The sequence below is a fragment of the Triturus cristatus genome, chromosome 4_2 (assembly GCF_964204655.1).
Source record: "Triturus cristatus chromosome 4_2, aTriCri1.1, whole genome shotgun sequence".
In the NCBI taxonomy this organism is placed as follows: Eukaryota; Metazoa; Chordata; class Amphibia; order Caudata; family Salamandridae; genus Triturus; species Triturus cristatus.
The window spans coordinates 797,533,011-797,547,139 of record NC_140586.1 but is presented as its reverse complement, the minus strand read 5'-3'; the positions used below and the strand labels follow the sequence as shown (position 1 = coordinate 797,547,139).

Genomic DNA, 14,129 nt, shown 5'->3' with positions numbered 1-14,129 from the left:
CCTCCCGGCAAGATTCTCAACGCGGGGAGGTCAGGTTTCTCATTGTGAGTGGTCACATATGTTCGCGACCGCTCGCGATGAGAAGCAACCAGTCCGCGTTGAGAAAGCTGCCGTTCGAGTAAAAATCTACTCGAGCGGCAGAAAACTACAGCTCGCACTGTACAAGATGCCATTTTCAATGATTGCACTTGTCCGCACTGTGCAATCATTGAAAACCACATCTTGCACAGTGCGAACAGGGCACTACGCAGTTCGCGAAGTGCTACACGTAGCTCGCGTAGTGTGAAGTGCACTTTGCGTAGCTACGCGTAGCGCTACTTCGCGAACTACGCCCAGGGTTAATGTTTGTCATATTTTCATTTTGGACATACTATACATTTCACAGGATATTCACCTAAGTGAGGAGCATAAAGTCTTCTTAATCGATTGTACTCTCTTACACAATTTGCATCAGCACTAATCTTTTTCTCATCAAAATCAATCAAATACAAACCAGATAATGTTCTTACTCGAGACAATGCAACATATGCCATGCCATGCCTTCTTTAAACACTGTACTGCCAATATTTACCAAAGCACTGTCTACACTTAAACCTTGTGATTTATGAATGGTTACTGCATATGCTAAAGAAAGAGGAAACTGTTTTCTACGAACACACAAGTCTTTTACAAGCAACAGCACAACGTCCAATCTGTTTTACCTCTTAAATCTGATCAAATTTAATCTTCAAAAATTCAATTCAATCTCTGTTCTGATAATTAAGAAAATCAACAACTTTTCCCATTGCTCCATTTACTAAACCCTTTTCTACATCCAAATTACGTTGTAAAATTACTCAACAGTTCACATATATATATAAAATCTTTTCTAAACCTGCCGTCTTAGACACAGACTTTTCCAAAGAATACAATTTTGACTATAATTTCTCTTAGAGAAGAATAGTGACTCCTATGTGATCCATTGTATCAATAGCTTCCATTTTCACTACTGGTTGTTTTTCCAATTTCAAAAGTTCTTGATTGAATGTAGAACACTCTTGCAGTGTAGGCATTAGGCAAACTATAGACTTCTTTTCTCCAATTTGTTTGTACATTATTTTAGGTGCTATGTTTTCATTTGCAAACAAGTTCATTAGTAGCTGACTTTGTAAAGCTTCTTTACCATGTTTTGTCAAAACACCAATTCTTATATCTTGAAGAATGTTTCCATAATGTTTATCACTTGCTTGTCACATATTCTTAATAAGTTCTTTATGTTCAAAATGAGACCAAATGTTCAGATTTCCAATACTTCCCAAAGATTTCATAGTGGCTTCATGGAAAAGTGTTTTAAAGACTGGTTGCCCTTTCACAGGAGCAAGCTATAGTAGATCGCCGAATACAATTACATGTTTTCCTCCAAACAGAACATCATAATCTGTTTTTAAAATCTGTTGCATTCTCAAGTGTACAAAGACAAGCATTAAGTTTGAGACCATGCACACCTCATCAATGATTCGAAGTTTCATTTTCTTCAGTACTCTTGAAACTTCATAACAAGCTTCTCCAGATAGCTAGTGATATTCTAATTTATTTTCATGTTCAGCTGGTAGCATGAGTAATCGATGTAAAGTAATCATTTAATGTTGTGTGCTGCTAATCCAATTGGAGCTGTTACAACACAAGATAAATGCTTGCCCACTGATGTACATTCGAATAGGATTAAATGATGTGCATTGGAATTCTTTTTTTTTCATGCAGTAAACCATGCTGTATCTGTTGTATCACTTGCTGATATATTTATTTTTGTTCAATATTTATTTTTTCTTCTAAGTTTTCCACCTCAATAATATCCAGTTGTGCTTGTTGCATTGCTTTTTCTACTTCATTCATGGCTATTGCTACTTCATTTTCAAGAATTGGTTGTCCTAGTGGATCTTGACTTAGTGGAGCAGAACTTTGACTATCTTGAGAACTGTCTCTAGCTATTTGTCAATCTCTTCTTTTAACATTTGTAGATACATTGGAAAAATTGTGCATTGAATGCTATCTTTACATGCATTAAAAGAATCTTCATAGCAGTCAAAATCTCAAAGTAGTTCCTTTTCTTTACGCCAAGGCTAGAAGAGTTACAGAGGTGCTAAATAGAAAAATTCCCTTTATCTAGTGTTTCGCAACTGAATTTCCTGTGGTTAATAGGATTTTCTTAGGCATGTTTTACCAAACATCCATCACATCCAATTACTGCATATTTTTCTCCATTTATATTTTCTGTAACATTTCTCTTAAAGCTGTAATGTTGCAGATCTTCATAGAGACATATGTTTTCCAGATGTGGGCTTCTTTTGGGATAGTACCAATTCAGCATATTAGTTTTAACAATATCTGTACTTTCTGGTTCATTCAATTCTAAGTATTCAATTTCTTGTAGAGATTCCAAAACTCTATTTTGTGTAGCCACAATACCTAGACTTACCCAAATGATTCCTCGTGACTTTGAATATAAACTCGCAGAGGTCAACCGATCCAAACATTCGTAGGGTCCAATCTCTCGATGGGAAAGCATCTTCAAACTAAAGCTATACAATTTGTAACTAAGACTCGTCTCTTGTGAAATTTCTTTAAACATTTCCTTCAACTCTGTCTTTTCAGATTTAGTTATATATGACGTAATGTAGCGAGCAACAGCAATTGAATTATCCGCAACATGCTGGATATCCATGTTTGCATTCCACATTGTCAAAATCACTGGATTGTAGTCATTAATATACTTTGAATCTTCAGTTATTTTTATGTTGTATGTATTCTTCAGAGATTTTCGATTCATAGCATGTCTTACTGCTGACATAAAACTATTGACTCTTCCTTTTGAAATTACTGGACATGGGAATCCAAAACAACATTTTGTCTAAATGTTCCCTTTGACTTGTATTTTTCGTTGACAATATTTTCCACATCGATGACTCTGAAACCGTAAAACTTGTTCTCTTATCCTCTGTTCTCCCCCTTCTTTTGGAATAGCACAGGTTACATAGTCGTCAGTGAAAGTCAAAACAGTTTTATTAGAATTGGTTCCAAATTTAGGTGCATCCTTAATCCATAATACCATTTGTATATGAGGAGCACCTCTCGATTGGTACTCCTTTCTCCAAAAGAAATCAGTAACTTCCCCAAGAGGTGGATTATTTTTATTGGAGATAAAATACATCATAGCTTGGAACCTATGATTAAAATACCTGCACACCTTCACAGGATCCCAAGAACACAGGCCTCCAGCTGTTTTCAATTAAATATTCTTGACATTTGAATTTGCTTGTCGTAGAAATTCAAGTGAATCGTCCCATGCGTATTTAGCACAGGTAAGCATAACAAACCATGTAGGAGTAGCTAAGTTTCTTAACATACATGTAAGTTCTCCGCAGCGACGATACCAATCCTCATTAGTTCAAGGTTGACAAGCCATCAAACTAATTAACTGAGATTTCAAATACTCATCTCTTTGTTGAACTTTGCCCATAAATTCCTTTTCAGAAACTTGTGTAAGATGAAATTCTGTTTTTAATATGTGATTCACTGCATATGATAGTCCAGACAATTCACTTTCAAATAGAAGATGAAATATAAATGGAATACACTGTCGAAATCTTGATTCTTCTGAGTACAATCTGGTCAAGACAGTATTCTGAAGCTGGAATCTGTACTACTCGTTCATCATATCGGCCACCTTCTCCAGTGGGGAACAGCTGTAGAAAACAGCAAGCTTCTAAACGTTTTTCCCATACACTCATGGGAGTTTCTTTTGCTTTCTTCATTTGAAATAATTCAATAGTGTTTCCAATCACTTCTTTTGAATGTAGAGGATGTATACTGTAATGTTCGTAAATCTCTTCACTCCTAGAGTTGTCCACTTTTTCTAGTTGGCCAGTTGAAATTTCTGTTTCATCCTCTAAACATATTGCCCGTTCTTCCATATTTACAGTTTTATAATAAATATTGTTCTGTACAAGATATAAAGTAGCCTTTTGAATTTTGGTGACATCTACTAACTCTTGCCATATTTTCCGACTCTTTGTTGGTACACCATTAACTAGAATAACTACAGGCTCACTTTCTTCTCTCTCTATACCAACAGTTTCAATATTTTTCTTAAAATCTTAAGGTAAGTCGACAACTCTTCCTTTCAGACCTCTTTGTAAATCGGTTGGAGGAAGCTTACCTGTTTTAGGCTCCATGATAACAATAGCCTGAAACGGGTGCACTGATTGAATAAGAATGGAATCATATGAATTTAAATCTGCCAGTTCTGGAGGAATAGCTACCAACTCTAAGTTGTTATGTACTGTTATGTACTGCTCTAGCTGGCATTTTGTTCTCTTCTAATTTATTGTAATAATATTTACAAATACATTGATCAGTACCCAACTCAAAACTACCTTCCACCAACAAATAAGCACCAAATTGCTCCCACTTATCATTATTTTCCTTTTCACTTTTTAAATACACATCAACATTCCTAGTTTGACTTCTATAGTGAGTACGTCGACAACAAATACAAACACAGTTTGGTTTTTCACATGAAAGTATCTCAAACTTTTTAATTTCTCCTGAAAACTTCTCAGTACTAATATCTTCTACCTGTTCTTCAACACCTACACTCAAGATTTTGCTTTCTCTACACTCCTCTTGTGAACCAAAGTATATCATCCCCAACGCTTTTTTACATCCGATACTGAACCATGCAAAAGAGCTGCATTCATTGCACTTAAAGATAATGCAGGACTTTATAGTGATGTGCTGCTAACATTCTTAAATGATGAAAAATACTTCGAGAATGACCCTGCAACTTAGTATATTTGCTCACTTTACAAGGATCTAGTCCTTGCAACATCTTAATCTTCTTTTTAACACCTTTTTTTGGCATAATCTCGTTAGAAAACTCATAATATATCAATAGATTCCTGCCGAATACTACAAATATTACTACATTCCTGCTTATACAATGGAGCTTTTGTGCTTCTCCCTTGAACTTCTTCAGCTATTACTTCTTCAACATCTCTAGGAACCATCTTTTCCTTTTCAATTGGACAACCATTTTTCATTTCATAACAGTGACCACTGGTATCAACTGCATGAACTGAATTATTTTATGGAAAATAGCTTTCTTCGTTAAAGAATGGCTCAGTACTAGAAGTATGCTTCCATTCACCAGAAAAAGTTTTGCCAAAGTTACTTATATGAACAAGTCTTTTTCTTTTGCTTTTCTCCTTCATAAACAGCATTGTTTTATTCAATGTTTCATTCTCTTCAATACTGATATAAATAATTTTTGTTTCAATTTAAAAGCAGTATCTACTACACTTTCAATCTGTTACTTTTTCTTATATGCCACAGATCTTTTTTATACTTTTTACAATCTTTTAATACATTTTGAATTACTCTATCATGAAACATACGTACACATATGCCCTGAAATTGTTTCTGTTTTTTTGTTACATGAGTACATGAGCTTCTTTTCCATCCTGTTTCTTTATTTGCTTTCACTTTATTAAAAAAATGTCTTTACTTCTCTGGTTCGTATTTGGATCGTTCAATCTCTCCACAACTTTTTAAATAAATTGTTTATTTCTCTTACCAGAAGTCACTTTATCCCCGGCATCCTTTTGATTTTTTTCTACTGCACTCGTTTTAGTTTTCGTTAAGTACTTTTGTTTCCTTTGTTCTCTTCTCTTTTCATGTTTTCTTGCCATCTTTTATTTCTAATACAAATAAAATATCTTCCTAAAAAACAAATAATAGTTTCTTTATTTCAGTACATTAATTAAAATTTCAAAATTAATAACATTTCAATTTTTAAAAAACTACTATGTGCAAAATTACAATTAAATTCGTATTGCATTTATAACTCAGAAGAAGCAACACATACACAGAAAAAGGCAAGACAAGTGAAGAAAGATGGAAGAGAAGTCTAGAAAGACAGAACAGGGATGTAGAAAGAGATAAGAGAGGTGCAGAAACAGGGAAGAGGGCTGCAACAACAAGCAAGATAGGAACAAAAGAGACAAGTGCCATCATATATCAAAGAAACATACAAATAAATGGGTAGTGAGTAGTGCCCAAGAGAATAGATGACTGATGATGAGTAGTGCCTGAGTCAAATGTTCAGTGCAAGAGTACTGCCTGGGTGATTGCATGAGAGAAGCAGTACTAAATAGGTAATTTGATCAGTGCATGGGAAATACCTTGGACAAACCATGAGTGCAAGGCTAACGCATAGTTGAAGACATGAGTGTATGAGTATTACTTGAAAGAATAAAAAAAGTGCATGGGCACTGCCTGAGTGATTCTATGACTGCAGTGATAGTAACTGGATGATTGTATGACAGTATGGAAAGCACCTGAGAGAAAACAATAGTGTAAGGGTAATGCTTGGGCCATTCTATGAGTGCATCAGTAGTACCAGAGTGAGTAGATAAGAGCATGGGTAGTGCCTGACTGAATGTTTGAGTGGGATAGTAGTGCCTGGGTGATTGCACACATCTATGGTTAATGTCTGAGGGATTACATGGCATGCATGTCTCTGTGCCTTTTCCTAGTGGCATCATATATAAAAGAAACATACAGATACCTGTATACCAAAGTTTTATACCTCTATCATCTGTATAGACATAACACATGAGAGAATACATGTGCATGCAGACACATACCTCACTCATAAGACTAAAAAGTCCCTTAAACTTGACAGGCTGCACTTTCCATTTTAAAGAAACACTTACAATTATGCGGCATACTTGAAGAGTTCATCTCCACAGACCAATACGAACTAACCTAATCACTATTCCCTCTGCCAACATGTCCTAAACCTCACTTTTGCCCTGCGGTTTCACTATTCAGCAACTACTCAGAGTGCTGGGCCTAGCCATATACAAAGCAGCAACTTTTTCAATGTGTCTGTTGAAGGTCTCACCATATTCCAGAGAGCATGCATGCATGTGTCTGTACACACCGGTGTCCGGCAGCAGCCAGAGGTTGCAGATGAACAAATCCGGTGTTCACGGGAGACAACGTCTTTGGGGTTGAAGGCAGGGAGGTCCTCCAGGGTTTTTGAGGTTGCTGGCTGCAGGACACACATGGCTTTTCGGTCCTTCTTCTTCTTCTCCTTGTAGTTTCTTCTTGACTGAGGAAGCAAGGTTCAGGGCCAGGGTGCCCATAAATACTAGATTTAGGAGTGTTACAGGTTTTTAAAAGGCAGGGACCAATTGGTCCCTTCCCTGGGGTGGGTACACCCCCTATTATGCCACCCTCCAGTATGAGGGGTGCATGAACCTGTCCCACATCTGCAAGATGGCAGGGACTGGGAGTTGTTCTTCACCTCGCCTCCCCCACCTGAGTGGTGGAGTTGGCAGAGGTGGGCACACCTCTCATCCTCACTTGCTTTTCCTGCTGGTTCTCCAGCCCAAAGTGGGGGTCAGAACCAGTGGGGACCAGTTGCTGAAAGCAGCAAGTGGCCTGGGTAAGCTCACAAAGGCGGCAAGCCTTTGAATCTTCCCCTTCGTGAACCCTGCCAATCCTGGGGGAGGAGGCTGGCATCTCATCCCAGGATATGCATTGTTTCAGGCCCCAGAGAGCAGCAGGCTCTCGACCTATGGGTCCAGAAACATGTCTGGTGGTGGCAGCTGAAAGCAGCCCCTCAGTCCGGATACTAGTGGTGGGTTAGTTTTCAGGGGGCATCTCTAAGTTGTCCTCTGTGTGCATTTTTCATCAAATCCCAGACTGGCATCAGTTTGGGCTTAATGTGCTGAGAAGTTTGATACCAAACCTCTCAGTTTTCAGTGTAGCCATTATGATGCTGTGGAGTTGCTAATGACAAACTCCCAGCACCATTTACTCATAATGGCAGCACTGCACTTACTATGTCTAACAATGGACTTAGACACCGTAGGGGTACAGGGCTCATGCACCTGTACCTTCACCACTGGTATAGTGCACCCAGCTAGAGGGGTGACTGATCTATGCCAGGGCAGTGGGTTGTAGGCATGGCACACAGAGATGTGTGCCATGTCGACTCTTCACTTTGTTCTGCACCAAAACACTCAGCCTGCCAAGGCGGTGTGTGTGTAAGGGTAGGACCTCTAAGGGTGGCACAATAAGTGCAGCAGCCCTTAGAAGCCTTCTCTGGTCACAGTGCCCTGGGTACCGGTGGTACCATTTACCAGGGGATGACCGGTGACCAGAGATGCAAATTGGGTTTAGGCTTTAATATAGTTTTAGGAAAAGAACATAGGCCCTGGGTACCTGATTAGCAGGAGCCCAGGGCACACTCAGTCAAAGCACACAGCAATTCAGCAAAAAGTGAGGGCAACCATGCAGAAAGAGGGCACTTTCTCACAGTAACTGGATGATTGTACGACTGTATGGGAAGCACCAGAGAAAAAATGAGAGTCACTTTCCAGCTACCTGTAAGTAGCTCTTCTGTGTGCTGCCAACCAAACTAAGTAAAAGCTTTTTCTTTGCTGAAATAATTTATGCATACCAAAGTTGAGTCTGTATTTTAGATAAAAATGTGTTTATTTTCAGAACTCATGAGCTAATATTTTAAGGGAAATGGCAGAATTTCTAACATATATTTAAAGCTGATATTTGAGTGATAAATCATGTGGCTTTGTGTAGAATGTTTACAAATGTTATTACCTGACTGTTGGTAACCACGCATATAGTGGCCACTAATTTATATTGTCTGATGAGGACACTATTGCAGTGCTAATAATATTAGTACCAAAAGTAGCTCTCATTACAGAAAAAGGTGGAGACCCCTAGTCTATATATTAAAGTCAAACTCTCCAAAAGAGCCTCCCTAAAAGTGTTAGTTCTCCCAATCCTTCTCTAGAAACCGAATACATCATGCCATGTAGCATCAAAGATTTATCAAATCATCAGCAATTATAAAATTAAAAGTCCCTCCCAACTTTAACAAAGAAGAGAAGAAGAACTCAAAAGCACACTCAGAACCCCCTTTTCAAGTTCACTTGGTTGCTGTATGTGAGCATTTTGCCAGGTATACGTTGATTCCCACACTATAATTCAAAGCAGAATATTTTCAGTTTATCAAGCTCTCTGGACCCTATCCAAATTGTGGCTAACGGACATAGCGACTTGTTATAATTTTAAGGAGACCCTTTGTAACTCTGAACAAATGTGTTTTAGCTTTGAATAGTTCGGGCTGGACTGTTCCCATGAGGCACAGGGTCAGACTGATTTGCATATGGCCATGTCTGAACTGGGGTGGTGGAGTGAGCTAAAGAATGATGATGGATTAAACCCAGATCAGTTGACTGGGGGGGAGTGCTTGCAATGTTCAACACTACGTCCATCATCCCCTTTGGTTTTGCTTGGTTCGCCCTAAGTTGGCAGGGTATGCCCAGACGTGGGTCCCTTGCTCACTTTGCCACTGAATTCAAGCTAGCCTGGCTGATGACAGCTGATCCGCCAGAAACCGGTCCCAGGATGCTTGTTGCCGGTCCATGGAAGACATGACTTGGCAGTTCGGGCTGGACTGTTCCCATGAGGCACAGGGTCAGACTGATTTGCATATGGCCATGTCTGAACTGGTGTGGCAGAGTGAGCTAAAGAATGATGATGGATTAAACCCAGATCAGTTGACTGGGGTTGAGTGCTTGCAATGTTCATCACTCCATCCATCATCCCCTTTGGTTTTGCTTAGCTGTGAATAAATCACACTCTTCTTGGATAGAGTTGCCTCATACCTCAAGGGCATTTTCAGAAACAACATCACTCTTGACTTTATACGGTTGCTCTGGAGATTCTAGCTGCCGCAGGTTCCCTAATTCTCCCAAAAACAGAATTAATACTCATGGAAATTTTAATAGCCACTGCCATGAAACTATCAGAGTGGAAATCGTCCAACCATATCTCCTTACATGCCTGGTGGCCACGGCTCTTCTCATAAATACAACTTCATACACAAATTTCTGCAAAAACTCAAACCCCCATAAATATTCAAGCTTACACCCTTAACAACTTTTTTTCAGAGTAACTCCACCTCTCTCTCATCATCAATTTCACCCTGGAAATGGTCAGAAAGTTTCTCCAGCCAGTGGCTGGTGTAACTCCTTCTCCACGATGGGAAGGGGAAGAGACCACACCCAGATTTGCTGTGGTTGCAATTTATGAACTTGAAAAATTGTTTCCCAGTGGAGGTAAAACATGTGTATGTGCATAGGAGGCTACATTGTACCTATGTGGAGTTCAACCAAATGTAGAATTCCACACAGATGAAGTAAGACCCTGTGGGGCATTCACAGTAATGCACCTGGAAAGCTCCACCATGTGAAACTTTCCAGGTGTACTACTGCAGATATTGGTGAATAGTAATTCTTCACAGGTGCATTCTTATGGATACAGATTTACTACTTATTTTGTGAATAAGTCCTGAAGTATTTTGCAAGAGCCCCTGCATAAAATAAGTTGAACTAACTTGACATGTTGAACACTTGAAGGTGAATAGTGGTGAATGTCTTGGGTTTATTCAAATAAGTCTCTAAGGTGATTCCCATTTTAATATACTTTATGTATGGTGGTGGCATAGTTGAACTTTGTAGGATCGGTAGCAAGAAGTGCTAGGGAAAACAAAATCTACTTTTCCTTGGTCCCTTCTCTGTCTGACAACCTTTCTTTCATGTTTACTTTGTTTTCTGAAGTACTTGCAATCTTAAGGTACAACAATTCTCTACCACACACTATTAAACAAATGATTATTGATAACTTCATCATAGAAGCTGTAGCACTGTAAATGTCGGCTTTATTCATGACTGGCTGCAATGATAATTTTTGTATGTGTTCTTTGATCTCACACTTCTAGTGCCCATAGCGATTGCCCCGATGGCAAAGGATGTGGACAGCCTAGCCCTGTTCATGAGATCCCTCCTGTGTGACGACATGTTCCTCCTGGACCCTACCGTGCCACCTCTTCCCTTCAAGGAGGAGGTAAACAGCCTGATACATTTAGTCATGCAGATTTAAAAAAACACTAAATACTGATTATTATCTAAATATTATGCATTCATAAAATAAAAAGAATGACTATAAATGTCCGTGTGAATTCAAATTATTAAGATTATATGTCACAACTGGAAGGGAATGTAAAGCTTGCATTAGGACCATGTAAGAGTTGATTTAAAATGAAAAATAACACAGCATTTGGTGAGGAGAGAATCCTTTAGAATTAACAGGACCCTGTGGGCAAGTGAAGGTGATTTGTGCAGCCTGTAGGAATCAGTGTTAGAGACCTAGTGGCAGAGAGAAATACATGATGTTCTTTTATTTTTATTTTCAGAGTTTTATATAGCGTTGGCTAGACCCGGAGGTATCAGAGCGCTTTACATGAGGATTAGCGAGTTACAAAATTACATCAGTTACAGGAGCATAGTATAACATAGGAAAAGGACAGTGTTACACAGTAACATGAGTTAATAGAGCATAGCATAGCGTATACACACGTCATAAGGGGAAAGAAGGTAGAGGGGAAAAAGTAAGAAGGGGTTGGAAAAGAAGATCGGGACAGACAGACTGGCAAGGGGGAAAGAGCTTCAAGCGAGCCAAAAAGAATTAAAGTGAAAGTCAAACAAACCGGTTGGGACCAGCAAACACAACATCCCGGTGTCGCAGTGACTGTAGAAGAAGAGAGGGGTAAAGGGGAATCGGCGGGGGGGCAACTGGGGGAGAGGCCTGCCAGGTGACATAGGCGTCGGCAGGCGGGAGAGGTAAGAGACACAGCGGAGAAACGAAGGAAAGGGTGTCCAATGTCTGGCTGGGAAGGTGACGGCCAAGGGGGAGATCCACTGTCAATCTCCTTTATTGCCACCTGGGTAGCTCCACCGGGCATCAGCCGTGATCGCTAGGTCTCCGCGGTCAGTAGAAAATTCACGGATCCTCAGAATTTGCTGAGGCAGGGCTCGAATTTCAGCATGGGAATTGGAGAATCGAAGGCCTGCAGTCCATAAAAGTCCAGGTCTGTATGAAGGTCCAAGGAGGGGGTGGAATCCAGAGGATTAAAGCCAAAAAAGCAGTTCTTAGCCTGGGAGCTTCCGGATGGGGCTCTTAACCTGTCGGCCATCTTGGCAATGGTGTCCACATAATGTTGAAGTGCCCTCATCATTCTCTGCTAGGTCAGCCTTTAGTTATTCCAAAGAGGCCTGGAGGTCACTTTTTAATTCTGTGCGTAATTCTGTCTTGAATTCTTTCAAGGACGATAGCAGGACCTCCTTGCTCAATGCCATGCTGGAGTCAGCGTTCTCCTGCTCAGTTGCCTGTTTCTACTCCGAGGGTGTAAAAGATTTGATAATTTGATTGTAGTCTTTTTTGGTGGCATAGATGCGATCTCCAGCACACACACGGTGTTCTCCGATCTCACTGCCAGGCAGGGCACCTGGGCCAGATGTCGATGCTTTATAGTGCTTCCTCACTGGAGACCTTGTTGTGCACCTTCGGGATTCTCTAGCATAAGAGGGTGGTAGCTTCCCCCAGTCAAAAGTCCCCAGTGGCGGCCATCTTAGGGTCAGGCGCAATTTGAGGCTCTGTATTCTTCTCACATCTGACTCTCATGCTGCTTCCTTTATGGACCTCTGGGACTCCCGCTTAAAACCTCCCCATCAACTGGCACCTCCTCTGCTACTTCATATGAAATCTACCCGCTGGGGTGCGGTTCCTGCATCTTAGAGTCAGGCGGCACGGAGGGTGTACCCCCGGTACCCCTGTTGCCACGCACCTTCCTGATGCTGCTCTTCCCTGGCCTTGAGGGAAGTCAGGGCGTGTCCCCCTGCTAAATCGCTGCACACTCACCCCTCCCTGGGCTGCCATGTGTCCTGGGATGCCTGGGTCAGCCAAATCACAGTGCGTGCCAGTAGGTTTTTCTGGTGTCAGACATATCACTTGCTTTAACGCAGAGACCGGTTCTCTGCTCCCTCACACGAAGCACCCAGTCCATCACCTCCCTCAGCAATTATTAGCAGCGGTTGCAGGAGATCGGTGTCATTTTGGCGGTTCCTGCCTCTCCGGCGAATTCAGGATTTTTCTCCACAATCTGGTGGACAAGCCGCTTCTGCCATGAACCCTCTGCTCTACACGTTGTCCAGTACCTGCTCCTATGTTTACCAGCTACGTAGGAGCCTAATAACCGCTCCCAACAGTGGACAGGCAGCGGAACCGACTCGGCTCACGTCTGACCGGCCGTCTTGCTCCTCCCCTGCCTTGATTCTGATAATAAATTGGGATTAGGTTGTGGGGAGATGTGATGTTATGTTTGTGCAGAATGATTCTTCTAGTGAAGAAGTTGCAGAGCAGCATAGCTTTTTTGAGCTCATCTAAGACCGCTCATGCTCCGTGCTTTGCAAGATCCTTTGTTTTCTTTAAAGTGGGCTTTGAGCCCCCCCAATACTTACAGTTGGTTGGCTCCACGGCCACTCCCATTTCTTTGCTTCTACTGGTCAGCTGCTGTAAGCGTCCTTCCTCTTCCTGTTTTATCCATCTCCTGGGGACATGGGCACATTACTTGTATCCTTTCCCGGCTCGTTACCTATTTCTCTTTCTATCAGTGTGCTTTTATTTTTCAGCTGGCTTACTCATGTATTTCTGTCCCCTCCTTGTTGTCTTTGCCAACTCCCTACCTACCGCTGTCCATTTTGGCCTTGCCACATCCCTCCCTCCCACTGTGCATGTTGACTTTGCCTTCTCCCTCCGTCCCGCTGTCTGTATTGTCTTATCCTGCGCTATTTATCTCTATGTGCTGGCTTTGCCCCTCCCACTCTTCATGTTTACATTGCTCCATACCTCCCACTGTCTGTGTTGCCTTGCCCCCAGCTGTCTTTCCTCCTGCTGCCCATGTTGCTTTGGCCCCACCCCCCCTCCAGCTGTCCATGCTGTCTTTTCCCCACCCTCCTTTCCTCTGGCCATATTGCCTTGCCCCCACCCAGAATTGCTCCTACCCATCCACATTGCACTCCCATCAACCATAAAAAGATGCTATGATGCGGACACTGCTGGTTGCGTCATAGCACTTTTTCCTCCCCCATCCGCCCTCTGTGTTTCCTCCCCTCTCCCTCTGTGTTGCGTCCTGCTCAGCACTCTCAGCAATAATA

General features: G+C 41.2%; 1 protein-coding gene across 3 annotated transcripts in view; it reads left to right on the top strand.

Moving 5' to 3' along the window:
- LOC146835070 (vitamin D3 hydroxylase-associated protein-like) overlaps window positions 1-14,129 on the top strand; it is a 562,514-nt gene that overhangs the window by 286,718 nt on the left and 261,667 nt on the right. For all 3 annotated transcript variants that reach the window (XM_085602734.1, XM_085602733.1, XM_085602732.1), the window contains exon 7: window positions 10,856-10,980. In XM_085602734.1, the coding sequence (XP_085458860.1) occupies window positions 10,856-10,980 (125 nt within the window). The remainder of the gene's footprint in view (window positions 1-10,855; window positions 10,981-14,129) is intronic.